Genomic DNA, 27,769 nt, shown 5'->3' on the forward strand with positions numbered 1-27,769 from the left:
CTACAGTTCTGTGTTGTTAGCTTAGCAACATGCTAACACCAAAGTCCATAGAAATCAATTGTAATGTAGTTGCTGGTAATGTAGAGTGTTCCAAATCAGTCACAGATGAGGTTTCTTGTTAGTATACTACCTTAGAAAGCAGCTTACTATGTTTTAGAACAAGTCCAAACAAGCCTGTCTGTGTGTTTTCTGGTTTATATGGTGATTAGATGCTCATTATCTGTTAAAACAGGACACTCAGTACTGGTGCCATAAAAGACCCTATACATAATCCTGTTCTTGTGTTGCCCTGTGACCTCTAGTTAAACATTATGAGATAAATGTTAGTTCATCAAGATTTATTACAGGGAGGGTGTAGCTGAGTGTCTAACACACATGTGCTTTACGACTCACAGTATGGGTAACTGAGAAACAAATCATCTAAAGACAAACACAGCCCGTTATTAAAGACGTCAAGAGCGCTCCGCTCCATATGCGGGGTAACTGACGTGAAGCTGCGCATTTTCTGCTGTACTGGTTCCATTACACTTCTGCTGAGTTCATGTTTTGGGCTGTAACTCCACTCTTTTAGCATCTTAAGAAGGCAGAGGAGATCTTCAGCTGCTCTCAGCTGAATACAGCAGAAGAATGAAGAGATTTGGTCGAGTTGGATCTGATGGGCCGGATAGCCTTGAGCTTGAACTGACTGATGGAGTCTCTAGTCAGGTGAGGAAACTGCCTTCAGTCTATGGCTGAATCTGACATATTATTTCCCATCTCCTGAACTGTTGAGTTCAGCATAAATTGTAAACTATTGTGTTATTTTTTACTCATGATTTTTGTATGTTTATGGCTGTAGTCAGTGCAGCCAATCATGGCTCCTCGAGTATCCGTGACATCAGTTAAAGATATGGGACGGTCAGTCGCTCACCTGGCATCCTACGCAAGAGGCCGCTGGAAACATGCTGCCCGCAAGTCTGTGAGAAAGAAACCCACAGGTATTTACAATAAATGCATGTATACAATAAAGGATTTTCTAACTTTTTACCTGCTTTGTTAGGTTGTGATCATGTGAACTTTAAAAATAAAACATTTATTTGATTACCCTCAGATAAAGCTACTGTAGTTGTACCATAGTGCATTGATGTATCAGAAGGTAATACTATGGTACTTTGAAATATAACATTTACTGAATGAATCTACAGTCTAAAAAGTGCTGGGTTAAAAATGGGCAAACCCAGCGAAAGGGTTGTTTTGACCCAACCTGAGTAGTTTTATTTAACTCAACTATTGTTTAAAAATGATTGTATTGCTTGCTTAAAATGAACTCAAAAAATAGGTTTAAAATTAACGTAATATGTTTAATAAATGAACATTTATTAATGTTTAAAAAATAATAAATAATAAACATTTTTTTAAATTGCTTATTAATAAATGTTCACCTTTTGGTTAGTATTGTTGCCTCTATAATTATGTGTCTGATTTTTAATTTTCAATCTATTTTGGGTTCATTTTAAGCCAGTCATATAGTCAGGATCAAGGACGGCTGCATTTATTTGATCAAAAATACAATAAAACCAGAAATATTATGAAATATTACAGTTTAAAATAACTAATTTCTGTTGTAATATATTTTAATATGTAATTTATTCCCGTGATCAAAGCTGAATTTTGAGTTTTCCGCATCATTACTCCAGTCTTTAGTGTCACATGATCCTGATTTGCTGCTCAAAACATTAAAAAAAGATTAATAATTATCTTTATAATAATAATAATAATAATAATAAAAAATAATAACAAAAAATAATATGGTTATTTAAAATAATGGTATTTTATTTTACAATATACTGTATGTCCAAACAACCAAGGTAGTAAAATAGAACATGTCCAAAAAAAAAAAAAAAAAAATCTGTGTAATATTAATCCTAATTCTAAATCAATGTGACTTTATTAGAGGAACATGTTGGCAGCAAGTACAAGGGTCTGGCAACAGATGAGGATGCTGTAGATGGACAGAAGAAGACGGAGATCCAGCTGAATAAAAGGCTTCTGGATCACTTTCGAGTTCTGGCGTCCAGCAATAAAGACACGGATGAGGTAACATGAAACAAATGCTCCACATTGGTGAACTTTGGGAGACATGATATGTCATATTTGTCAGTGTCACACAGTGATATTGATTTTTGCTTTAGGTGGACCTGCAGTTGCTGAATGATGTCCTCACACATGGAGCCGACCCAAACTCAGCAGATAAATACGGGCAAACGGCCCTACATGAGGTTCATGTTTTGTTTTTTTTTTGTTTTTTTTAAGGTTTTTTTTTCCAGAGGAAAAATACATACATTTATCAATGCAGAAATGCTTCTTTACAACAAAACAACAACAGCATGTCAAAGAGAGCATTACAGCCCATCATGTCTGTCAGTGGTCATTGAAATGAAATACTCAATCTTACAGATGTTTTGTATTTTCCTCATTTTGACAGCAACTACGTACAAGAACAAGGGGAGCTACTTGTAGTTCTCACCTTACAAACCATTTATGTATCAAATTTATATAATCAGTCCATGTTCTCCTTATTGAATAAAATCTTCTATCTGGGTTCTTAAGGAAAGGGAAATCTTTTTCATCACATATATAATATATCAGTCCATTCATCAACTTTGGTGGCTCTGGTTTTAGCCATTTCTTTGTAATTACTTTTTTACTGTCTGTCAGCATGAGGTTAATGTTTGACTCCTTGTGTAAGACATATATGCCATAAATTGTCATTCTGGGATGTAAATGTTCAAATGTTGAGAATATAAGTGACATCTTGCCTATAAAAAGCTGTAAAGCATTTACAGATGTTGTGTTTATTGGTAGATATCTCGGGCGTGGAACGTGGATGTGATGCGTTTTTTCCTGGAAAGAGGGTCTGATTTCCAGAGGGCCGATGCCTTTGGAGTGACGCCTCTTCATGTGGCTGCAGCTCTGGATTATGAGGAGATGCTGCAGTTCCTGTTAGAAAGAGGAGGTGTGTGTGTGTGTGTGTTTATGTGTGTTCATCAGGATTCAGCAAAATTCAGAATTTAAGATGTCATTTCATGAGTCAAAAATATGAAGCAGCACAACTGTTTTCAACATTGATAATAATCAGAAATGTTTCTTGATCATCAAATCATCATATTAGAATGATTTCTGAAGGATCATGTGACACTGAAGACTGGAGTAATGATGCTGAAAATTCAGCTTTGATCACAGGAATAAATTATATTTTAACACATTTAAATTTCACTATATTTCTGTTTTGACAGTATTTTCGTTCAAATAAATGCAGCTTTTGTGAGATTTGAAATTACATCATTACATTATTTAAAAAATAAATACTACATAAATAAATAAATTAATTAAATCTTTTGTATGGTAATGTGTATGTTGTCCATGATTTTTCATCGTGACGGCAGCTGACATTGAAGCTCGCACATATAAAGACAAGCAGACCCCGCTGCACTTCGCTGCTAAGAATGATGCTGTGGGCGCAGTTAGGATGTTACTGCAGAACGGGGCGGACATCACTGTACGAGACTATAAAGAGAGGACGCCTCTACAGCTGGCTGCGAACTTTGGTAAGGCTTTTATTAGTCTATAAATTCAGACCAAATCCATGTCCTCAAGCTCTAACCGTGGACAAATCTCATGACTGTTGTCGAAGAAGTCTCTTCTTTTTTGACTTCTGCATCCAAGGGTTTCATGAGAGTTGTTGGGTGCCTGTTGTGTACAGATCGAAGTGAGAGCGCACGTTTGCTGCTGGGGTTTGGAGCAGATGCTGGGGTGCAGGACTCTGACGGACAGCTCTGCATTACTGCCATGATTACTAAGATGAGCCCTGTGGTGAGTATAGTCAAGGATCGCTATGGTTACAGTACAAGTTAATCAACTTTTGAAGATTAGCAGACGATTTTATTATTTTTACGTTATTTTATATTATTTATGTCAGTGCTTATAAAAAAGGCAAGCTTTACATTCATGTTTTTAAACCCTAAACCATTATTTTGATAATTAATCTGATTTGATAATTAATTATCATCAAATTTGTTGAGCATAAATTGCATACAGAGTAAAAAAAAATACTACCATTCTAAATTTTGGGGTCAGTAAGATTTTTTTAAAAGAAATTAGTACTTTTATTCAGTAAAAATTAATTAAACTGATTAAAAGTGACAGTAAAACATTCATGGTCTTTCAAAATTTGTATTCATGAAAGAATCCTGGTGGGGGGGTGTATCCCGTTTTCCACAAAAATCTGAAGCAGCACAACTGTTTTCAACATTGATAATAACCAGAAATGTTTCTTGAGCAGCAAATCATCATAATAGAATGATTTCTGAAGGATCATGTGACACTAAAGACTTGAGAAATGACGCTGAAAATTCAGCTTTGATCACAGGAATAAATTACACTTTACAATATATTCAAATAGAAAACAGTTATTGTAAATTGCAATCATATTTTACAGTATTACTGTATTTTTGATCAGTTAAATTTAAAAAATCTTAGCGACCCCAGACTTTTGAACGGTAGTGTACTATTCTCAGTGAACTTCTCAATAATCATCATCTTGGTGTCGACAGGCTGATCTGGCAATGAATCAGTTCCATATGAAAGACCGAATGGCCCGACAACAGTTCTACTACCTTCATCTAATGGAGCCGAAACCGGATGACAAGACAAACCCCAAAGGTTCTGATCCGTCATCACCGGTACACATATTTAAACATATTTCATATGAAGTTCCTCGATACAGGTGTTGCTCCATTGGCTTATGAGAGTTGTCTCTGTCCACAGCTGGAGTTTATCGTGAATCAGGGTAAACTGGATCTCATCATGCACCCTGTAGTGCTCAAACTCATCACTGTCAAATGGAACTTATATGGCAGGTAAACCCGTATCAAAGTCCAGTGCTGATGCATGGAGATACATGGACTGAGATTCACATCAGATTAAATGTTTTCCTACAGATTGGGCGCCTGGATACTCCTGCTTTTCAACTTCCTATTTATCATCTCCTGGACAACAGTAGCCATATCTGTATCAGTACGTCCGGATGGAGATCGGTACAATCTTCCTCAGGTAAGACCGGTTATCATTTATATATAGTCTGGTTATTTTGATGGTCCACTTTAGACACTCTACTAACTTCTTAGAGAAAAAAAAAAAATTCTTATACCTATCCTTTCACTTCCTCTCTATTGTAGCTTATGATACTCTGAGCACTGCCTATAACTTTTATTGTGAGCACTTCTTGTCTATTTGCCTCGTCATGACGACTCGCTTGTTGTATTTCTCACTTGTAAGTCGCTTTGGATAAAAGCATCTGCCAAATGAATAAATGTAAATGTAAATGTAAATGTAACTATAAGTAACATTGCAACTACTAACTCTCCTTAGAGTATTAGTAGACTGTTAGACTGTTAGGTTAGGGTTATAGTATAAGTGGACATGTAGTTGCAAAGTTTCTTATAGTCATAAGAATGTCTTTTGGGGAGCATCAAAATTAAGTGTAAGCAGACAGTCTACTGATACTCTAATGAGAGTTAGTTGACGTAGTTGCAACGTTACTTATAGTTAGTAAGATGTCTAAAGTGGACCTTCGAAATAAAGTGTTACCTAGTCCCAGGGCTTGACATTTTTTTTTGCCGACCAGCCACCGTGGAGAGTGGTTTACCAAAGTTACTAACTGTTCAGTATTTTCACTGGCCACAACTTTGACATCAAAACATAATATTATCTCATAATTTGGCAGCAGGTTTATTATGCTGCTGTCACTTTAAGACCTGATGCACAGATCCATTATACTGTTACACATGCGATTTCTTTCTCAACTGTTTATGTTCACTTAAAACATGACTGTGACTGAGTTTATCGACTGACTGTGTTTATGTGAATACTAAGACCGACATTTTGACATTATTTTGTGTATATTTGACCATTTAGGCACAATAAGCAGCAAAAAATAAACAAATAAATAAAAATTTAGTAGTGAGAGGTGGCTTCATGTGTGCGCACTTTGGGGATGAGCACAAAATCTGCAGGAATGAGTAAAATTATGTGCAATATGCGCAATCCCATACAATCCCATATTACCTGGTTTGTGGGTGTTAATGTCAAGCCCTGCCTAGTCCTAATAGATCAGTACTTCTGATACGTACAATAGTGGCCAAAAGTGATGTACAGCCAATAAAAATTGACATTGTCATCCTTTATTCAAATATTAATAAAAATGTGCCAAATTGTGAAGACATAATTTTTAATGGGCTTTCATATAAAGAAAGATAGTGTTTTAAACTATAAAACATTTTTCTCATATTTTGATGGTTTAATCAAACTTGTAGGGTCATTATCACTTTTGGCCACTACTGTATATATTTAAGCGCTCTTCCTTTTTTTCTAACATTATTTAGAGCACGCAGCGCAAACAGCTGTACGAGCTCTAGAATATTCCTCTTTCTGCTTATAAACACACACATACACATACAGCACATGCACTCCTCTCGGCAGGACTGGTGGCGTGTGTTGCTGGTGGTTCTGGCACTAGTGCTGATGGTGACCGAGGTGTATAGGGAAGTGATGGAGATTGTGCGATCTCGGAGGAAACTCAAGCACTGGCAGCGCTGGACTGTGCAGAAACTCAATGAGGACTTGAGCTGCTCTCACCCCATGTGGCCTGAGGTAACACACTGAACCCATAAAGATCTTATTCAAGAGAGAGAGATGAAGGATAATAAGCTTATGGACTGATCTCATGATCTGAATTGATTTTTAAATTAATCCTATGTTTTGACATGCATTTTAAAGGGTCAGTTCACCCAAAAGTGAAAATTCTGTTGTCATTTACTCACCTTCATGTCAAGCAAGCGATTTTGGTGGGAGGGGTAGTACTTAGGGAAACGTTGCATATGGCAACACTGTACCACAATGAAAAATGTTCAAAAAAGTAGTAGTTTTCCTATGAAATTCTATTTAAATTCACATTTCTTTAAGAAATTGATAGATTTATATACTTGGAACTCATGCAAATCAAAAATAAGTAGATCCCTATTATTTAATCCCTATCATTTGGCTAACTCATCCTCACTGTCATCACATTGAAGAGCTAACTCTGCTTTCTTCCTATTGCCCTTTCCATGAAATATTGCTGTATTCATTTTGTGAATTGAATATATATATATATATATATATATATATATATTTTTTTTTTTTTTTTTTTAATATAAATTCAACTATACTACAATAAACACTCCAATCTGCAATCATATTTTTGATGCTACTATATATCTATAAAAAATCCCAATGACTACTTCCGGCTTCGCTACTGTTCGGACGCTCTTGCTTACAGCTCTGCGCTTTTCTCTATTGCTTTTATATTTTATCTCCTAATTTTAACTACAGCAAATAGGTGCAGTGCTCAAACGACAAATCTTGGCACCAACAATCTTTTTAACTGGAAGAACTGCCTACATCCAAAAGGATTAGAAATAATATGCCTCCTCTGGTTGAAGAATCTACCTGCTGCACAAACTGCCACAGACTTCTACAAAGGATTGCAGTTCTTGAAACAAAGTTACTTGCGGGACTACCAAACCAGAAGGAACTCACAACAGAGCTTCATCATGGACGTCCTCAGCACACAGTCGGTGAGTCCCATGAATCTAATGCCCCTAAACAGACCGTACTGAGTGCCGAAATTGATCAACATATTAATCGATGGCACACAGACCCAAAGGCACTCGAGACATCAGATTGTCACGAGTATCACATATTAATGCAGTAGCATCCTCTACCCCAAACAATAGCTCCCTACCACCGCCAATACATCTGGAGAACAGATTTGAAGTGTTAATGAATGTGGGTGAGGAATCTCCAGACATGATGAATGTGGGTGAGGAATCCCCTAACATGATCGGACATAGATCAAATCAGCCAGCAGCTAACACCGATGCTAACTGCCGCTAAAGGTTGAACAGTCAGCGGCACTCAGCTCAGAGAGCAGCCGAGCCCAGGACTCTGATAGTAGGTGACTCTATTATCGGAAACATTAGCAGCAGGGATACAACTACATGCTGCCTTCCACAAGCAACAGTTTCTGATGTAAACAGGGAACTTAAGAGCATTCTGATGAAATATAAGACTGCAAATCGACTAATCATTCATGCGGGGAAGAATGATATTCGGAAGGAGCAGTCAGAACTCCTTAAGAGAGATTTCAATTAACTTTTTGAAATGCTTAAAAGACTAAAAGTTCAGTCATTCATCAGTGGACCACTCCCAGCAAGAGGAACAAATAGATTTACACGGTTGCTTGGTCTTAACACATGGCTGCAAAAAACCTGCAACTTAAAAGGACTGAATTTCATCAACAACTTCAATCTGTTCTGGAGTCAGAGACAACTGTTCACTCATGATGGCCTGCACCCAAATAAACTGGGCTCAAGAGTGCTAAAGGACAATATCTACTTCTTCCTCCATCATCCTTCAGCAGTGTGTACAAATCCACTCAACCTGAATGGCACAAACACACCTGGACAGAGTACAACTGAACACAGGACTTCATTTCAGCACCTGAATGGACATGAGGTTGACACATCCCACAAGGTCAATGATAACACCACGCAGCCACAACAACCACTGCTCACGGACACAATCCTGACTGAGCCCTGCCCACAGAGCTCACCGAGAGACAGTGACGTGTTAGAACTGCTCCAAGATTCAGCACCCAAGGACGACTTTCGGGAAAACAGTCAGGACACCATATTACAGCCTCCGGTAACACCAGAGCAACAGCCCCTCACACCGAACACGTTATCCCTTTCTCCGGCATCCCCTCTTCTGTGCTTCTCAGAGAAAATGGAGGAACTGGTGTATGCTGGAACCAAACTCTCCCACTATTTTGCTGCGAGCCCCCAGATATCAACAAAAAAGCGTCAAGCCCCGAAACCACCAAAGCCTGTGGGCCCAGCTCGCCCTCCTCCTCCTCCTGCGAGAGCTCTTCAGCCCCTGCCACAATGCCAGGGCCCTCAACCTCCTCCGTCTGTTCTAGGTGAACCAAAAACAAACGATAACAGCTCTCAGTGATGTGTGTCGGGTCCCCGCTATGATAACAGTGACTTTATCAAATGTTTACAGAACAAGTGGGAACCCAGTGTGCCTGTAGCTTTCTCTATTTCTGTTTTATTACGTTATAGATAGCCTAAGGCCTTCTCAAACCGCTTGGCAAACCCGTTTAATCTGCTACCTATTACACGTCAAACCAAGATTACTGTAGAGACAGAAAGGAAGACTGTTAAGTTAGCACATTTAAACATCCGCTTACTTAAAAATAAATCACTACTAGTCAGCGACTTAATAACAACAAACAACATAGATTTTATTCTTCTAAATGAAACATGGCTTGAAGACAGCTGCAGTGCAACAATCCTGAATGAAACAGCCTCTCCTAACTTTACTTTTATGAGTGTCTGCAGAGCTGTTAGGAGAGGTGGTGGTGTTGCTGCTCTATTTAAAGATGTATATCAATGCAAGCAAGTGTCATTTGGTGATTACTTGTCTTTCGAATACTTGGGTATTGTGTTAAAAGGTGCTCCTCGCATTCTACTTATAGTTATCTACAGGCCTCCAAAATACTCTCCAGCCTTTGTGGAGGACTTTACAAAACTGTTATCAGCTATTTCCTCTGAGTTTGACTGCTTTGCTATTACTGGGGACTTTAACATCCACATAGAAAATGCAGAATCCAATATGGCAAAAGAAATCATAACTGTTTTGAAAACTTTTGATCTGACTCAACATGTACATGGACCCACACACAATCGTGGACACACTCTAGATTTAATTATTAGTAAGGGTCTAAACATTTCATCCATTGTCATTAAGGATATAGCGCTATCTGATCGTTTCTGTATTTTCTTTGATTTATTGATCTCTCCGACTGTTGAAGCTAGATCTATCTCGGTCAAAAAGCGATGCTTAAATGAGAAAACTAGTGCACTGTTTATGAAGGCTATATCTTTAACACCAAGCATATATGCAGACTCTGTTGATTTTCTCCTTGATTCTTTTAACTCAAAAGTACAGAATGTTATTGATAACATTGCTCCTGTGAAAGTCAGGAAGAAAAGTGGCAGACAAAAAGCACCATGGAGAAACTCAACATCAGTGCAAAATATAAAAAGACAATGCAGAAAAGCTGAGCGCATGTTGCAAAAGATAAAACTTGAAATCCATTATCTATAATCTATCTATCAATATCTATCTATCGATATATCTATAAAGATATTCTTCATGCTTTCAATGTGGAATTAGGCAAAGCTAGACAGACCTTCTTCTCAAATATTATAAACAAAAACTTAAACAACACCCGCACTCTTTTTGCTACTGTAGAGAGACTAACAAACCCCCCCAAGTCAGATTCCCAGTGAAATGCTTTCAGACAGCAAATGCAGTGAGTTTGCTTCCTTCTTCTCTGAGAAAATTAATAATATCAGAAAGGCGATCAGCACATCCTTGAGCTGCACTGGGGTAAAACAGATCAGATCAAAACATCAGAAAGCAGCTATTATGTCTGTTTTTGAAGCAATTGATGGTAAAATTTTGGAAGAAACAGTACAGCACCTTAAACCATCAACCTGCGCCCTTGACACACTTCCCACATCTTTTTTCAAAAGTGTGTTTAACTGTTTAGAAGCAGATCTCCTAGAAGTGGTAAATGCCTCACTTCTCTCTGGTACTTTTCCAAAATCCCTGAAAACCGCAGTTGTCAAGCTCCTCCTGAAAAAGAGCAATCTGGATAACACCATATTGAGCAACTACAGGCCAATCTCAAATCTTCCTTTCATAGGCAAGATCATTGAAAAAGTTGTTTTCAATCAGCTGAACAAGTTCTTAAGATTGAATGGATACTTTGACAACTTTCAATCTTGTTTCTGACCGCATCAGGGCACAGAGACAGCACTCATAAAGATAATAAATGATATTCGCCTTAACACAGATTCAGGTAAATTATCAGTGCTGGTTCTACTCGAACTCAGTGCTGCGTTTGACACTGTCAATCACAACATTCTTCTTGACAGGCTGGAAAACTGGGTTGGGCTTCCTGGGATGGTCCTTAAATGGTTCAGGTCATTCTTAGAAGGGAGAAGTTATTATGTGAGTGGACATCCATGACATGCAGAGTCCCTCAAGGTTCAATTCTTGCACCCCTCCTGTTCAACCTATATATGCTGCCACTGAGCCAAATAATGAGAAAGAACCAAATTGCATATCACAGCTATGCAGATGACATCCAGATTTACCTAGCCCTATCACCTAACAACTACAGCCCCATTGACTCCCTGTGTCAATGCATTGATGAAATTAAAAATGGGATGTGTCTAAACTTCCTTCAGTTAAACAAAGACAAAACTGAAATCATTGCGTTTGGAAACAAAGATGAAGTTCTCAAAGTGAACATGTACCTTCACTCTAGGGGTCAAACAACTAAAAATCAAGTCAGGAATCTTGGTGTGATTTTGGAGTCAGACCTGAGTTTCAGTAGCCATGTAAAGACAATAACTAAATCAGCATATTATCATCTCAAAAATATTGCAAGAATTAGATGTTTTGTCTCCAGTCAAGACTTAGAGAAACTTGTTCATGCTTTCATCACCAGCCGGGTGGATTATTGTAATGGGCTTCTCACTGGTCTTCCCAAAAAAGACCATAAGACCATAAGCTCGTAAAGAATGCTGCTTCTGAGCAGAACCCGAAAACATGAACACATCACACCAGTCCTCAGGTCCTTGCACTGGCTTCCAGTTGCATTTAGAATTGATTTTAAAGTACTGTTACTTGTTTATAAATCACTCAATGGCCTAGGACCTCAACACATTGCAGATATGCTCATAGAATATAAACCTAACAGATCACTCAGAACATCAGGATCAAGTCATTTAGAAATACCAAGGGTTCACTCAAAGCAAGGAGAGTCTGCTTTTAGCTGTTACGCCAGCCGCAGCTGGAACGTCTCGGTTACATAGGTAACCCTCGTTCCCTGAAGGAGGGAACGGAGACGTACGTCGGACAGACCGACGAATAGGAATCTCGCTAGAGAGGCCAATCTACTTCGAGTGTAACTAAACGAGCCAATGCACATTGGCATGCAATCATATGCATCAGCTGCTCGCCCCGCAGCGCGGGTATATAATGAGCAGCAGGTGCGTTGCATCTTCAGGTTTTCGCTGAGGAGCCGAACCCAGCAGGCGGCAGCATCAGCAGGACAACGCCTGTGGCGACGGGACGTACGTCTCCGTTCCCTCCTTCAGGGAACGAGGGTTACCTATGTAACCGAGACGTTCCCATTCAGTCGGTCACGTTTCGACGTACGTCGGACAGACCGACGAATAGGAATCCCTACCAAAGCGCCACAGGGGCTGCCCTCTTCCAGCGCTCTGTCGTGAGCCACCTGAACCCCCTTGCCTAAGGACGGTGGGACCAGGCTCACGCAGAGAGGGTCGATCACTGTTGTTCCCAAAACCCACTCAGTGCGACAATTGGATAACGCTGGGAAAGCGTAGCCTTACATGCGATAAGGAACGCTGCGGAAGCCATATCCTTCCCCCGAAGGAGTTATATGGATAAGTACATATGGACTAACCTTGTAGGTTGTACAACATATGGAAGAACTGGGGTGACTCCACTCGGTGAGAGATGGGTTCTCCCCAGAGGGAAAGACACGGGCTTCGTTTAGGAGCAGCCGTGGAAAAAGCCATATGGGATCCCCGTAGGGTCACACATATGGAACCCAGCCTAAATCCGGTTCTCAAGGATACAACGGAGTATAGGCCTGGCGCCAGACGCTCCGCCACGTCGGCTGCCGAAGGGTAACCGGAGGACTCAACAGGGTCTGCCCGTAGGGACTCTCTGGAGAATAGAATGCGCATGTAGCGCAGCAAGCCGACACTAAGCCGGGGCCTCTCCGTGCCTCTGACCTGAGGCGAGAACACGGGAGGAGACCGGCTCGACATGAAGGCTATAGTATCTAGCGAACGTGTTAGGTGTCGCCCAGCCCGCAGCTCTACAAATGTCTGTTAGCGAGGCGCCACGAGCCAGCGCCCAGGAGGATGCCACACCTCTCGTGGAGTGGGCATGCAACCTGAGCGGGCAGGGCACGCCCTGAGCTTGGTAAGCCAGGGCGATGGCATCCACTATCCAGTGGGCCATCCTCTGCTTGGAGACAGCCTTTCCCTTCTGCTGGCCTCCGTAACAGACGAAGAGCTGGTCTGAGGTCCTGAAGCTTCGAGTTCTGTCTATGTACAGTCGCAAGGCGCGAACTGGACAGAGCAAAGCCAGGGCTGGGTCTGCCTCCTCCGAGGGCAGCGCTTGCAGGCTCACCACCTGATCCCTGAAGGGAGTGGTAGGAACCTTGGGCACATAGCCAGGCCGGGGTCTCAGTACCACGTGGCTGTCACCCGGCCCGAACTCTAGGCACGATTCGTCGACCGAAAATGACTGCAGGTCCCCTACCCTCTTGATGGAGGCCAATGCCACCAGCAGCAAAGTTTTCATAGAGAGAATCTTTAAGTCTGCTGACAGCAAAGGCTCAAAGGGAGCAATCTGGAGTGCTCTGAGCACCAGAGTAAGGTCCCAAGAGGGTATGGAGGGGGGACGAGGAGGATTTAACCGTCTCGCCCCTAAGGAACCTGACGACCAGGTCGTGCTGACCAACAGATTTGCCATCTATGTGGTCGTGGTAAGCGGAGATAGCAGCAGAATGGACTTTGAGGGTGGAGGGGGACAGCCTACGCTCCAACCCTTGCTGCAAGAAGGAAAGCACGACACCGATCGAGCATCTTCGGGGGTCTTCTCGGCGAGAAGAGCACCACTCGACGAACAGGTTCCACTTCGAGGCGTAAGCACGTCTCGTAGACAGTGCACGTGCCGAAGTGATGGTGTTAAGTACCTCGGGGGTAAGTCACCTAGAACCTCCGCGTCCCGTCCAGGGACCAGACATGGAGTTTCCAGAGGTCTGGACGCGGGTGCCAAAGAGTGCCCCGTCTCTGAGAGAGGAGGTCCTTCCTCAGAGGGATGGGCCAGGGAGGGGCTGTCGCGAGGAGTGAGAGTTCTGGGAACCAGGTCCGGTTGGGCCAGTAAGGCGCAACTAACAAGACCTGCTCCTCGTCCTCCCTGACTTTGCACAGGGTCTGTGCAAGTAGGCTCACTGGGGGAAACGCATATTTGCGCAGGCCCCGGGGCCAGCTGTGAGCCAGTGCGTCTGTCCCGAGTGTTCCCTCGGTCAGAGAGTAAAACAACTGGCAGTGGGAGGTTTCTGGTGAGGCAAACAGGTCTACCTGAGCCTCTCCGAACTCTCTCCAGATCAGCTGAACCACCTGGGGGTGGAGTCGCCACTCTCCGGGCAGCGCAGCTCGTGATAGCTCGTCGGCCACACGGTTGAGCACACCGGGGACATGAATGGCGCGAAGTGACCTCAGATGCTTCCGACTCCACAGGAGGAGATGGCGGGCGAGTTGCGACATGCGACGGGAGCGTAGACCACCTTGGCGGTTGATGTACGCAACGGTCGCAGTGTTGTCCGTACGGACCGGTACATGCTTGTCGCGAAGCAGGCCTTTGAGGCGGCTCAGCGCAAGGCGTACTGCCAGCAACTCGAGGCAATTGATGTGCCAATGCAGATGGGGTCCCGTCCAAACCCCTGAGACTGCATGCCCGTTGTACGTGGCACCCCAGCCGGTGGCAGAAGCATCTGTGAAAACCACAGCATGCCGGGACACCTGTTCTAGGGGCACTCCTGCCCGGAGAAACAAAGGGTCCGACCACGGACTGAAGGTTCGGCGGCACTCCTGAGTGATTGGCACCCGGAACGTGCCGCGTTGCCACGCCCATCTCGGGACTCGGCCGTGAAGCCAGTGCTGAAGCGGTCTCATATGAAGCAGCCCGAGCGGTGTTACAGCCGCTGCAGCCGCCATATGCCCCAGGAGCCTCTGAAAAACTTCAGTGGGACCGCTGTCCTGCCATTGAACGTATTCAGGCAGTTCAACACCGACCGAGCACGTTCCTCTGTGAGGCGTGCTACCCGTTCGACCGAATCCAACTCCATACCGAGAAAAGAGATCCTCTGCACTGGGGCGAGTTTGCTCTTCTCCCAGTTGACCTGAAGCCCCAACTGGCTGAGGTGCCTGAGCACTAAGTCCCTGTGTTCGCACAACTGATCCCGAGACTGTGCTAGAATGAGCCAGTCGTCCAGGTAGTTGAGAATGCGAACACCCTGTTCTCTCATGGGAACAAGGGCTCCCTCCACGACTTTCGTGAAGACGCGGGGAGACAGGGCCAGCCCGAAGGGTAAGACTCTGTACTGATATGCTCGACCTTCGAACGCGAATCTCAGGAATGGCCTGTGTCGCGGAAGAATCGAAACATGAAAGTACGCGTCCTTCAGGTCGATCGCTGCAAACCAATCTCGGGGACGGATGCACTCGAAAATGCGTTTCTGCGTAAGCATTTTGAACGGTAGCTTGTGAAGGCTCCGATTCAAAACTCGCAGGTCCAAGATCGGTCGTAACCCGCCGCTTTTCTTGGGTACAATGAAGTAGGGGCTGTAGAACCCTGACCTCAAATCGGCTGGAGGGACCGGCTCTATCGCGTCCTTCGCCAGTAGGACTGCAATCTCCGCACGCAGAACAGGGGCATCGACATCTTTCACTGAAGTGAAGAGGACGCCCCTGAACTTGGGGGGACGCCGGGCGAACTGAATCGCATAGCCGAGCCTGATGGTCCGGAGGAGCCAGCGAGACGGACTGGGGAGCGCTAGCCAGGCTCCCAGAGACCGCACCAGCGGCACCAAGGGGACCACCGGCGTACCCGCCGCGGGGCAGCGAGGTGGAACGCAGGGACGCGGCCCGGGAGGCTCTCTGTGTGAGGCGGCCCGAAGCGGGGTCACAGTGTGCTGTGCAACACTTACCTGCCTCCACGGGTGGACAGAGGGAGCAGTCGAGATTTGCTTACCTGCTGCTCGCTGCTGTCCGCTGGCGACAGAAGAGGTGGATGAGAGTGGTGAGGTTCTAGCCCTCCCACTGCTCTCCGAGCCCTCTTCGGACCCGGAGATAAAGGAAACTGCTCTTTTCTTGAAAATTTGGGTACCGCTGGCCGTTGAGCCAGCGGCGGAACAAAAGGAAACAACAAAAGATTCTCCACCCGGCCCTCCTCCGGGGAAGGAGTGGTGCATTCACCACCTCCTGAAGAGCAGTCCCCTCTATCTCCGGGTCGCCCGTCCTAGGGCCGCTTGGACTTGGCCTTGCCACCCTTCTTCTTGGGGGTGGCTGGACGGGCTGGGCGCCCCGCCCGCGACCGGCTCCACGGCGCCGCTTGGATGGAGGCTGCTGCTGCTGGGGCGCGGGAGCGGGGGCGGCTGCAGGGGGCGCCCTCGGCGACGGGTAGTCTGAGGTGCCGCCGGCGGTGGAGGTGCAGCAGCTGACCGCCTCGGCAGGATGTGACTGATGGCCTCAGACTGCCTTTGTACAGCCGAGAACTGTTGGGCAAAGTTCTCGACCGCGTCGCCGAAAAGGCCGGTCTGGGACACGGGGGAATTAAGAAACCTGACCTTGTCGGTATCCCTCATGTCCGCAAGACACAGCCAGAGATGGCGTTCCTGGACCACCATAGTGGACATCGCACGACCCACTGACCGCGCCGTAACCTTCGTCGCTCGAAGCGCGAGGTCCGTCGCGGCACGAAGTTCCTGGAGAACTTGTGGATCATGACCACCTCTCGTGCAGGTCCCTCAGTGCCTTGGCCTGATGGACCTGCAACAACGCCATAGCGTGTAAGGCAGAGGCAGCTTCCCCACAGGCCTGATAAGCCTTGCCGGTAAGATCCGACGAGTACTTACAGGCCCGGGAAGGAGAGACGGCTCCCCCCGCCAGGTGGAGTTAGGGCACAGCTGCATAGCAACGGCCCGTTCCACAGGGGGTATGCGCGTGTAACCCTTCGCTGCCCCGCCATCAAGGGTGGTGAGGGAGGAGGACCCACCGACACGGTTTCGGGCAGTAAAAGGTGCCGTCCACGTGCCCGTGAGCTCTTCATGCACCTCCGGGAAGAAGGGCACTGGGGTGGGGGCTGAGAACCAGCCCTGGCCACCCCGAGATACCAGTCATCCAACCTCGAGGGTTCGGGACACGGTGGAGGATTCCACACGAGCCCGACCCTGTTGGCGGCCCGGGAAAGCATAGCCATCATTTCCGGGTCCGTGTCGGGCACAGTTGTCACCCCCGAAGGAGGCAACTGCGCCGACTCATCCTCCCCAGAAGTATCAGGCTCACCCTCCGATGCAGCGATCGACATCCGGTCGTCTGGGGGAGCTCCGAAGGAAACAGATGGTACACACCTCTGGGGTGGTCCACCACGTTCCGAGGGCAGCTCTACTGGCTGCGGAGCGCACGAGGGGGGAGGGTTCCTAGGGGGTTGGTTCCCCGAAGGAAGCGCGCTCACCGTTATCCTCAGGAGTCACCAGCCCCGCCGCTCGCAGCAACCCTCTGAGGAGGATTGGAGCGAGGCGTCGGGACCGGGACTCCACCCCTTTGCAGAAAGTGGAGTCTCGACCGCAACTCCGCGATGGTCATCTTCCCACAATGGGTACATGACTCATCCACAAACGCTGCCTCAGCGTGCCTTAAGCCCAAGCACGCGATACAGCGCTGGTGACCATCCCGAGGCGCCAGGTAACGACCGCATCCAGAAACACACAAGTAGAACGACATCTTTAAAAAGACGCGAACTACTCGTGTTAGCTCTTTCAAGGACTGACTCTTTTAGGTGCTGAAGCACGCAGGGGAATAGCCGCTGCAGCACAGACAGGGAATGTGCAGCCTGTCGTGTGCACTCTCCTTGAAGGCGCTCCTCTTACCAGCTGTAACAACAGCTTTTTAGCGCTCTAGGCGCACCGTTTCACCAGCCGTGAGAACGGCCTTCACGCTGATTACAGCTTTGCTCAATCAAATTAAAGGCAAAAACAAAAACAAAAGGAGAATCGGCCCCGCTGCTGCGCTGTCCGCCTGCACCTCGCAACAAAGAGACGTCTTGAAGAGAGACTCGTTCACCACACTCGCTTTCAGTAGCTGTCTTCATAGAAGGTTTGGCTCCGAAGCGAAAAGCTGAAGATGCAACGCACCTGCTGCTCATTATATACCCGCGCTGCGAGGCGAGCAGCTGATGCATATGATTGCATGCCAATGTGCATTGGCTCGTTTAGTTACACTCGAAGTAGATTGGCCTCTCTAGCGAGATTCCTATTCGTCGGTCTGTCCGACGTACGTCGAACGTGACCGACTGAATGGGAACCAGCTTCCAGAAGAGATCAGGTGTACTCCAACAGTAGCCACATTCAAATCCAGACTAAAAACACTTCTTTTTATCTATGCATTTGCTGACTGAGCACTGTGCTATGTCCGAACTGTTTGCACTTTATTTTATACGTATTATCTTTTTATTCTTTTAATTCCTTTTCCTGTTTTTATTTAATTTTGTATTTTATATATTTTATGTATCATCTTGTTATTCTGACTTAAGGGGACAAACCATGGGGAAATTTAAGCTGTAGTGCATGGTTAAGATATCTCTGGATTACAGTCAGGACACTTTCCAAAGGGGGAAATTTCCAAAGGGGAAATTTGAACTGCGTTGCATAGATAAGATATCTCCGGAAGGGGGATTGGGGCTGTGTGGTGCAGTTTGAGGTGCCTTGGCAAAAGGGGAGATTGAAACTGTGTTTATCCGTTTGAAGTGCCTTAACAGGTAGCAGTCCTGTCGTGTGAGGAAGATCCATTCTGATCCGCTCTGATGGATAGATCCATTTAGATCCACTCTGATGGACAACAACAACAACAACAAACTCCCTGAGACTTCCTATCCATCCTTCCATCCAGATAGCAAAATTCTCTGTTTTTACTGTTATTTCTATTCCTTATGTTCTATTTTTATTATTCTTTTTTTATGTAAAGCACTTTGAATTACCATTGTGTATGAAATGTGCTATACGAATAAAATGGCCTTGGTGAAATACATTATTGAATATATTAAATACATTGCCAATGGTGAAATACATTACCGCAATTCCACTGGTACAGTGTTGTCATATGGAAACATTGATATTTTCTCAGTTTACAGAAAAACTATGTTAGACAAAGTTGATTTGTGAATAAAAATATCTAATTTACTTATCAAAGATGCTGCAAAAAAAAAAAAAAACAATTCCCCCTTGAGATGAGATGTGTAGAAATTAGGTTAATAGAGCAGTTTCTTAAAAACAGCACATTATAAAAAAACAAACAAACAAACAAAAAAATTAAATAATGGTTAAATTAAATCTGTTCTTCATTTAAAGTAGTCATTTCTCTTTACAAAACTTGGATTAAACTAATCAGTTCATATGGACTACTTTAATTTGGTATTTAAAGAGTCAAAGTTTTGGTTGATAAGAGTAACAGAATCTATCAGGTTTCATTAAAAATCTTAATTTGTGTTTTGAAGAAGATGGAGAGTCTCATGAGTCCTCCCCCATCATGGATGTGTACTGCTGATTGACGCTTAACAACATTTTTTTCAGAAATCACTTACTGTGCCTTTAAAAATAGTTTACCCAAAAATGAAAATTTGCTGTTAATTTACTTACCCTCAGGCCATCCAAGATGTAGGTGTCTTTTTTCTTCTTCAGTTTTTTAGCTGAAACCGTTGTCCTCGTTGATTCATATAATGCAAGTCAAAGGCTACCGTCACATTGAGAGTAAAAAACATAAACAGGCAAAACAAAATTATTACCTGTGGCTCCTGATGATACATTGAAGCACACTGTAAAAAAAAATCCCGGTAAAAAAAACGGCAGCTGTGGTTGCCAGAACTTTACCGTAAAAAATACAGTAGCAACGTTAAAAAAAAAATCTGTTAAATTTATGGTAAAATAACATATTTCATTAACTGATATAATGTTAATTTACCAACCTAATGAAGTACTAATATCTGTTTTGTATCTTTATAATACACTGCCAGTCACCAAACACAGTGGTGATAAGAGTCACATGATGAAACAAAGTTCATCAAAAGCAGATTTTCCACAAGCTGAGAAGGACAACACTAACATATAGAAGGTGCACACAGTGTCATTCACACACACACTAAACACCATCATGGTAACATGCATGACATTTTAAAAATGCAATAAACATTAATTTAACAACATTAGATGTCACATAAAACCCTAATGTACATAACTGATTAGAAAAAAATGAGAAAAACTAAGAAGAAACAGAGTTATTTCAACGAAAATATATCAAAAGTGAAGTGTCACGCAGGGAATTGTGGGAATGTCAATTTATGGTTTTTCACTGTAAATTTTACAATGAATTGTTATTGTTCACTCCCAAAAACTGAATTTAACATTTAAATTTAAATGTATCATTAGATCTATTACAGTTATTAACCGTATATAGTACGGAAACTTTCTGTTAACCAATTGACAGTTTTTCACCGCAGCATTTTTACAGTCTTTTACTGTTTAAATCACGGTCATTTTTTACAGTGCAAAATGATCGGTCTGTCCAAGAAACAACATAATTTACAACATTATTACTTGTAATCCACAGCCTCGGCAATCGGTCCAGAGCGCGTTCACTACAGTCTGAAGCGCGAGTTTCCTGACGCAGTATGACGTATGTGCGGGAGCAAACTCCCACGTGTGTTTGTTTACAACAGAGAGGGATGAAGCATGTGTTGTATTGTTCATAAAAAGAAAAAATTATGATTACGTTCACTTGCATGATCTCAGTCAAGAAGATTCCCAATGTTTAAGCTTTTGCACATACATTATTATGTGACAGGAAGCAGTAATGTTGACAATAATGTAGTAAATAATGATCAGTTTCTTGCACAGACTGATTATTTTGCTTCATAAGAACTCAATGTATCACTAGGAGCCACGGGTATTAATTTTGTTTTGTATCTATATGTTTTTTGACTCTCAAAGTGATGGTAGCCATTGACTTGCATTATATGAATCACTGAGGACAACGGTTTCAGCTAAAAAAAATCTTCTTTACTGTTGAATTGAATAAAGAAAGACACCTAAATCTTGGATGGCCTGAGGGTGAGTAAATTAACAGCAACTTTTCATTTTTGGGTGAACTATCCCTTTAAAGGTGCTGTAAGCGATTTCTGAAAAACACTGTTAAAAGTGGATTGGACCGAGCAGCACAACACACTTGTAGCCAGTCAACAGTATACACTCATGATGGGGGAGGAGAGGGAGATTTGAAGAAAGACTGTAGAAAGAGAGATGGCTAAGAGACATTACAAAAGAAAAAAGAGGAATATCACTGGAAAAATAAGGGTTATGATCAGGCAAGAGCTTTAGGACCCACGTTAATATTAGAAAAGCTTTCCAGCGCTGGAGAGACCTAAGCGGGGAGACCTGAAAATGGATGCAGAGGTTGTTGTTTCTGCTCCATACGTGAGTAACATTGGTTTTGAGTTTGTGCTGAGTGCGAGTTGATGAATGTTTATATGTTAATAAAAGCCTAAATTAAATCATCTTTTAATTCATCATATAAAGTGATCGTGTCTTTTCACGATCAAATTTTGGACTAATCCAAATTCATTTGGATTAGTTTCACAATCTCTTTTTGAAGTGTCAAAATGGTAGTTGCGTAGCTGTCAGTGGAGGGACTGAAATCTCTCTGATTTCATTAAAAATATCTTCATTTGTGTTCCGAAGATGAACAAAAGTCTTAGGGGTTTGAAATTACATGAGGGTGAATAATTAGGATTTTCATTTTTTGGGTGAACTAACACTTTAACCCCTATGGATTGCTTTCCCCCATAGACTTCCATTTTAAGTGCATTATTGTAAACACAATTTGTGTTTGTTTTTACAAACTGAGTTATGAGTCAAAATCATTTTCTGTGTAAATTATGCTATGGCCTAACTTATTTAACTAACTCAGAATGTTCATTTAAAGTTACAAAAATTACAAAATATATTAATTTCTCATAAATAAACAATATTAAAATACACAATTGTAATAATCAGTGTGTTTTGCTTTATAATACAGGAACGCAATTATTTAGAAGGCCAAATTAAGTATATTCAAAACCTGGAAGGAACCTACACTCAAGACCGCTGGTAATGTACTCAGAATAAGCCAATGTATAATTTGAAAGATTGTGCAAAATAATGAACATACTGTCTGAGTAAGTATGCTGATGTGTCGCCCACAGGAATATCTTTGATTGGCTAGTGTATTTGCTGCTGCTGACCGTTCTGGGCATCCACTTGACAGATGTATTCCTAGTGTCTGACACACTTCGACAGAACAGTCTTCGCCTCTTCGCAGTGTCCATTATTTTCCTGTGGTTAAGGCTAATGAAGCATGTCCGAGCTTTTAGGTAATGTACCATTTTGTAAGTAACTTCAGGATCTTGAACTCCGCCGGCTCTTGCAGGTCAAGACTATTTGATTTTAGAGGAGCTGATTATGATTTCCAAAAATCAATTAAAACCAATCCTATAATATACAGTCTTTCCTAGCTGGTTGAAATTAAAAACTGAGAAAATTTAATTTGAAATGTTAAATAATAACATTTCAATGAATGCATGATAATCCAAGTGTACATTGCCGATCAAAAGTTTGGAATAATTTTGATTTTTAAAGTGTTTTTGAAAAAAGTCTCTTCTGCGCACCAAGGCTGCAGTTATTTTATGAAAAATACAGGAATATTATGAAATATTATTACAATTTAAAATAAATGTTTTATATTTAGATATGTCTTAACATGTTATTTCCTGTGATTAAAGCTGAATTTTCAGCATCATTACTCCAGTCTTCAGTGTCACATGATCCTTCAGCTGATCTGCTGCTCAAGAAATATCTCTGATTATTATTAATGTTGAAAACAGTTGTGTTGCTTCATATTTTTTTGGAAACTGTGATACATTACCATTAAAGTTTGGAGAAGGTAAAATTGTAAAAGATGCAAATTAAACGTTTTTTTTTTTTTAAAGGGGGTCATGAAGCGTCTAAAATAGTGGTCATCTGAGAAAAAGTTTGAGAACATCGACTCTATAGGAACACCTGGTCAGTGGCAGTTACCATAGATACTAATGCAACAAAACAAGGACTTCAGATATAATGACAACACCTTTTCGATCTCCTGGCTGCTACGACACACAGAGTGTCTGGAACCGAATGGAACCACCTGGTCAGTGGCCGGAACAACAGTGCTTCCATATCTCAGGTTTCTCTGAGACACCACAGGTGGCCTCCTCTTTGTGAGCTAGGTAACCATGGGAATATATGGTCAATGTTACAGTAACCATAGAAACATAAGGACATGGGGGTTTGTATGTGCTCAGTCACTTCTAAATGGTACTGCAGTATCTCCACATATGCTGGAATACCATTTCACTTTTCAAGCAATGCAGTCAATAATTGGCTGCTTTTTCCAGCCTTTTCCTGTTGTTTTCCATAGGGATTTCAAAAAATAACTTGGTAAAGACTAAGAGATGAACCAAACCAACCAGCTCCAACATGAATCACAATATTAACAAACTTTGTAAATGTTTCTTGAACATCAAATCTTCATATTAGAATGATTTCTGAAGGATCATGTGACACTGAAGACTGGAGTAATGATGCTGAAAATTCAGCATTGCATCATAGGAATAAATTAAAAAAAAGAATCTTAGCAACCCTAAACTTTTGATGAGTAGTGTACTTTTATAAAGTGAATGAAACTTTGCAATTGACGTAAAAATTGAGTAAAAAATTATAGTATAATTTGTCTATGGTGACTAAAGGGTTAGTTGAAAATTGGGTCATTTACTCACCCTCATGTTGTTTCAAACCTATACATTTCTTTGTTCTGCATAACACAAAGATATTTTGGAGAAGGAAATTAGATGCCATTGACTTTAATTGTATGAATAAAAAAAGATTAAGACATTTTTCAAAATATCTTCTTTAGTGTTTCTTAGAAGAAAGCCATACTGGTTTGAAATGACATGAGGGTGAGGGTTTAATGGTTTTAACTTCTGAAAACTGATCTTTGCACTCTATTAGCCAACACTGTGACACATGATTGTGAGGTAAATGGCTGATGTTATTCTCTAGAGCTATGGGTCCCTTCATTGTCATGCTGGGGAAGATTGCAGGAGACGTGCTGCGATTCCTCTTTCTCTATATAGAGATCTACATTCCATATGCCTGTGCTTTCTGGATCATATTTGGAGGTACAGTCACAAAGACTTGCAGTATGTCATTGTATAATTAAAGTTATGATGCATAAGACATAAATGTTTCCTCTACTGCTCTCAGGTATAGCTGAGGTGCCAAGTATGCAGACGGTTCCTGAGCTGCTGTATAGCCTCTACCGCATCACCCTGGTGGATGAGTATGAGTTTGATGCCATGCTGGATGTGGACGCAGTCATGGCCTACCTTCTCTGCGGAACATTTCTGGCCCTGTCTGCTATTCTCTGTGTTAATTTACTGATTGCTCTGCTTTCTGACACCTTCCAAAGGTATTAATAAATCAAACATACTTTTATAATATGCTTGGGGTGTAACGATATATCATATTTACTGTATATTTTTAAGATGCACCTTCATATTGAAACTCTTATGTTAGCCACCATAGCACGCATTCTCTTTTAAACTGTACAAACGCCACAATCCTGATGCAGCAACCTAGCAGATGTCAAATTGTCACTGAGCTATCATCAAATTTTGGTTCACTTTTACCAACTTTCCATTAGGGAGGGTTAGGTGGTGAGGATGTCCCCTTGGTCTGTTTGTGATCACGTTCCAGTGGGAGGATTGGAAGTGGTCCGTTTGGGTGGGTTGGTGGTTGGGAATGACCCCCTTGGCCTGTTTGTGATCACGGTCCGAATGGGGGGATTGGAAGTGGTCAGGAGTTTTGGGGGGTGAGGATGTCCCCCTCTGTCTGTTTGTGATCGGGTTCCGGGTGGGGGGGTTGGAAGTGGTCAGTTCGAGAGGGGTGGGGGCTGAGGAGGTCCCCCTGTGTCTGTTTGTGATCGTGTTCCAGGTGGGGGGGTTGGAAGTGGTCCATTCGGGAGGATTGAGGGGTGGGGATGTCCCCCTTGGTCTGTTTGTGATCGCATTTCAGGTGGGGGGAATGGAAGTGGTCCGTTTGGGTGGATTGGTGGTTGAGAATGACTCCCTTGGGATGTTTGTGATTGCGTTCTGGATGGGGGGATTGGAAGTGGTCCATTCAGGAGATTTGGGGGATGAGGATGTCCCCTTCATCTGTTTGTGATCGGTTCTGGGTGGGGGATTGGAAGTGGTCCGTTCGGGAGGGGTGGGGGGTGAGGATGTTTCCCTCTGTCTGTTTGTGTTTGTGTTCCGGGTGGGGGGAATAGAAGTGGTCCATTTGGGTCAGTTGGTGGTTGGGGATGACCCCCTTGGGCTGTTTGTGATCGCGTTCTGGAATGGGGGGATTGGAAGTGGTCCATTCAGGAGGGATGGGGGTGAGGATGTCCCCCTCAGTCTGTTTGTGATCAGGTTCCGGGTGGGAGGATTGGAAGTGGTCCATTCGGGAGGGTTGAGGGCTGGGGATGCCCCCCTGGTCTGTTTGTGATTGCATTCCGGGTGGGGGGAATGGAAGTGGTCCGTTTGGGTGGGTTGGTGGTTGAGGATGACCCCCTTGGGATGTTTGTGATCGTGATCTGGATGGGGGGATTGGAAGTGGTCCATTCAGGAGTTTTGGGGGGTGAGGATGTCCCCTTCATCTGTTTGTGATCGGGTTCCGGGTGGGGGGATTGGAAGTGGTCAGTTCGAGAGGGGTGGGGGGCGAGGATGTCCCCCTTGGTCTGTTCGTGATTGCGTTCTGGGTGGGGGAATAGAAGTGGTCCATTCAGGAGGGTTGGGAGATAGGGATGACCCCCTCGGTCTGTTCGTGATTGTGCTCTGGGGTAGGGGGGCGTTTGGTGCGGGGGCTCTTAAGTGTGGAGCCCAATACGATTGCACCAGTTGCATCGCCTTAAGGACGGCCCTGATCCTCAAACATTTGATGAACTCATGTGCGATTTGATGAAAAAAATAAATAAATAAATAATGTTTTTTGTTGTTGTTGTTTTGTTTTTTGTGGACGTCCTAATTGGGATAAAGTATTTGCAGTTTTCAGAGAGTTCTGTGCAAATGCAACTGGTTGTGTAAAATGTATTACAAAACATATTATTGTAATATTGATTGCACGCCCCTAGATCTTGTAATCGTATCGCAGCAATTTTTGAGGTATCTGCAAATATTGTATTGCTCATATCATGATGAAACATTCGATTTATACCCTTTAGTACTTATGGGCATGATAGATTTGTTCACTGTAAAATCTCATTGTACGAAATGACCTGGGTAGAATTTTCATTTTTGGGTGCGCTATTCCTTTAACCCTTATGCGGAACGCTTGTGTCTGCAGGGTCTATGACAACGCGCTGGCCAATGCGGTGATGCAACAAGCAGCTATCATTCTGCAGATAGAGGAATCCATGCCTTGTCTGAGGCGTTGCTATGACAACGAGCACATCCACCGCCATTGCGCCCCGCTTGGAGAATTCTTTGATGATGATGTCACCACTAACCCAGATCAGCATGCTGAGATGAAGAAGCTTACAGAACAGATCAAGGTGTCTGCATTAACAGCTACTGGATGTTGTATTTTTACATGTCTTTTCTTAAATCTCAGAATAACGGAAACTTTGTATGTTCTGCAGGATACTTTAGATAAATATCTGAACATCCAAAGAGAGGCAATCTCACCTCAGTTAGCATATGCAGATGCCAGAGATGTCACAAGGTTGGTAAATGAACATCTTGGAACTTATTGGGCTTAGATTGTTACATTTTTCTTATTACCATCTATAACATGTATTGTAACAAGTGATGGTTCTGGAAAGGCTGCCTTACATATGTTGTCTCTTTTACAGAAGGCAAAGTGCTGCACCTCCAGAGAAAGAAGAACATCTCAAGACTCTTCACAGACTTGAAAAAGACCAGCAGAAGCAGAGTCAGGACCTGAGTGAGCTGAAGGCTGAAGTGAAGGAACTCCACAGTTTGCTGCTCAATCTGATCCAGCCAAAGACAAACTCATCCTCACGTAAGAGACTTCTGAACTTATTATGGAAGTATGTTAAGCAAATGCAGTTGTTGCCCCGTAGATGTTCATTATAAGTTCATTTCTGCCCATTTTTTGCTTGTTTTTAATGAGGTAGTCATTAAATCTAAATTATTGTATGTACATGGTAAATGACAAAATGCAACTTAGGTTCATCCAGAATGTAGTTTTAAGTAATGTTACCGGTGTTTCTGCAGCCACTGATAAGGACAAGACACACTCAGTGACAAAGAAACCTAAACCAGACAACAAAACCTCTGAAGCTGATCAGTGAAATACAGAAATCAACACTGAATCCATCAGGAGCAAGACTGGGAAAGGACTTCTGTGCAGCATGTCATACATGATTTTGTGACCTAGAATTGTTTTATTATTTTTTTATGATTTTTTTTCTTAAGTTATGCATTCTACCAAGTTACTGTAACAATATAGGTTTGCATCTGTGTATATTAAAGTGAGTTTATCTTAATTCTAAATGTTTTATTTAAATATAAAATGTGAGACAAGTCCAAGTCTCTTTCTCTGAACCCCAGAAAACTTAAAAGGTTAGTTCACCCAAAAATTAAAATTCTGTCATTTATTACTTAC

The 27,769-nt window shown here is 42.9% G+C and overlaps 1 protein-coding gene across 1 annotated transcript; it reads left to right on the plus strand.

Moving 5' to 3' along the window:
* Nucleotides 1-404: 404 nt before the first annotated feature.
* Nucleotides 405-27,634, plus strand: si:ch73-193i2.2 (transient receptor potential channel pyrexia). The gene is made up of 19 exons (XM_067386805.1): nucleotides 405-705; nucleotides 839-977; nucleotides 1,934-2,076; nucleotides 2,172-2,258; nucleotides 2,845-2,995; nucleotides 3,426-3,587; nucleotides 3,743-3,852; nucleotides 4,593-4,721; nucleotides 4,807-4,898; nucleotides 4,980-5,091; nucleotides 6,520-6,690; nucleotides 22,107-22,177; nucleotides 22,273-22,440; nucleotides 24,164-24,282; nucleotides 24,368-24,572; nucleotides 26,486-26,693; nucleotides 26,781-26,863; nucleotides 26,994-27,163; nucleotides 27,379-27,634. The coding sequence occupies exons 1-19, from the start codon at nucleotides 628-630 to the stop codon at nucleotides 27,453-27,455; spliced, it is 2,475 nt and encodes an 824-aa protein (XP_067242906.1). The 5' UTR covers nucleotides 405-627; the 3' UTR covers nucleotides 27,456-27,634.
* The last annotated feature ends 135 nt before the right edge of the window (nucleotides 27,635-27,769 follow it).

Source organism: Chanodichthys erythropterus, chromosome 5 (genome assembly GCF_024489055.1).
Source record: "Chanodichthys erythropterus isolate Z2021 chromosome 5, ASM2448905v1, whole genome shotgun sequence".
NCBI classification, from domain to species: Eukaryota; Metazoa; Chordata; class Actinopteri; order Cypriniformes; family Xenocyprididae; genus Chanodichthys; species Chanodichthys erythropterus.

Bases quoted from the DNA above. Each gene is read 5' to 3' on its own strand.
- si:ch73-193i2.2 (XM_067386805.1), top strand. From the start codon at position 628: ATGAAGAGATTTGGTCGAGTTGGATCTGATGGGCCGGATAGCCTTGAG. The intron at 978-1,933 runs GTATTTACAATA...TGACTTTATTAG, and splicing joins TGTGAGAAAGAAACCCACAG to AGGAACATGTTGGCAGCAAG. The intron at 4,722-4,806 runs GTACACATATTT...CTCTGTCCACAG, and splicing joins GTTCTGATCCGTCATCACCG to CTGGAGTTTATCGTGAATCA.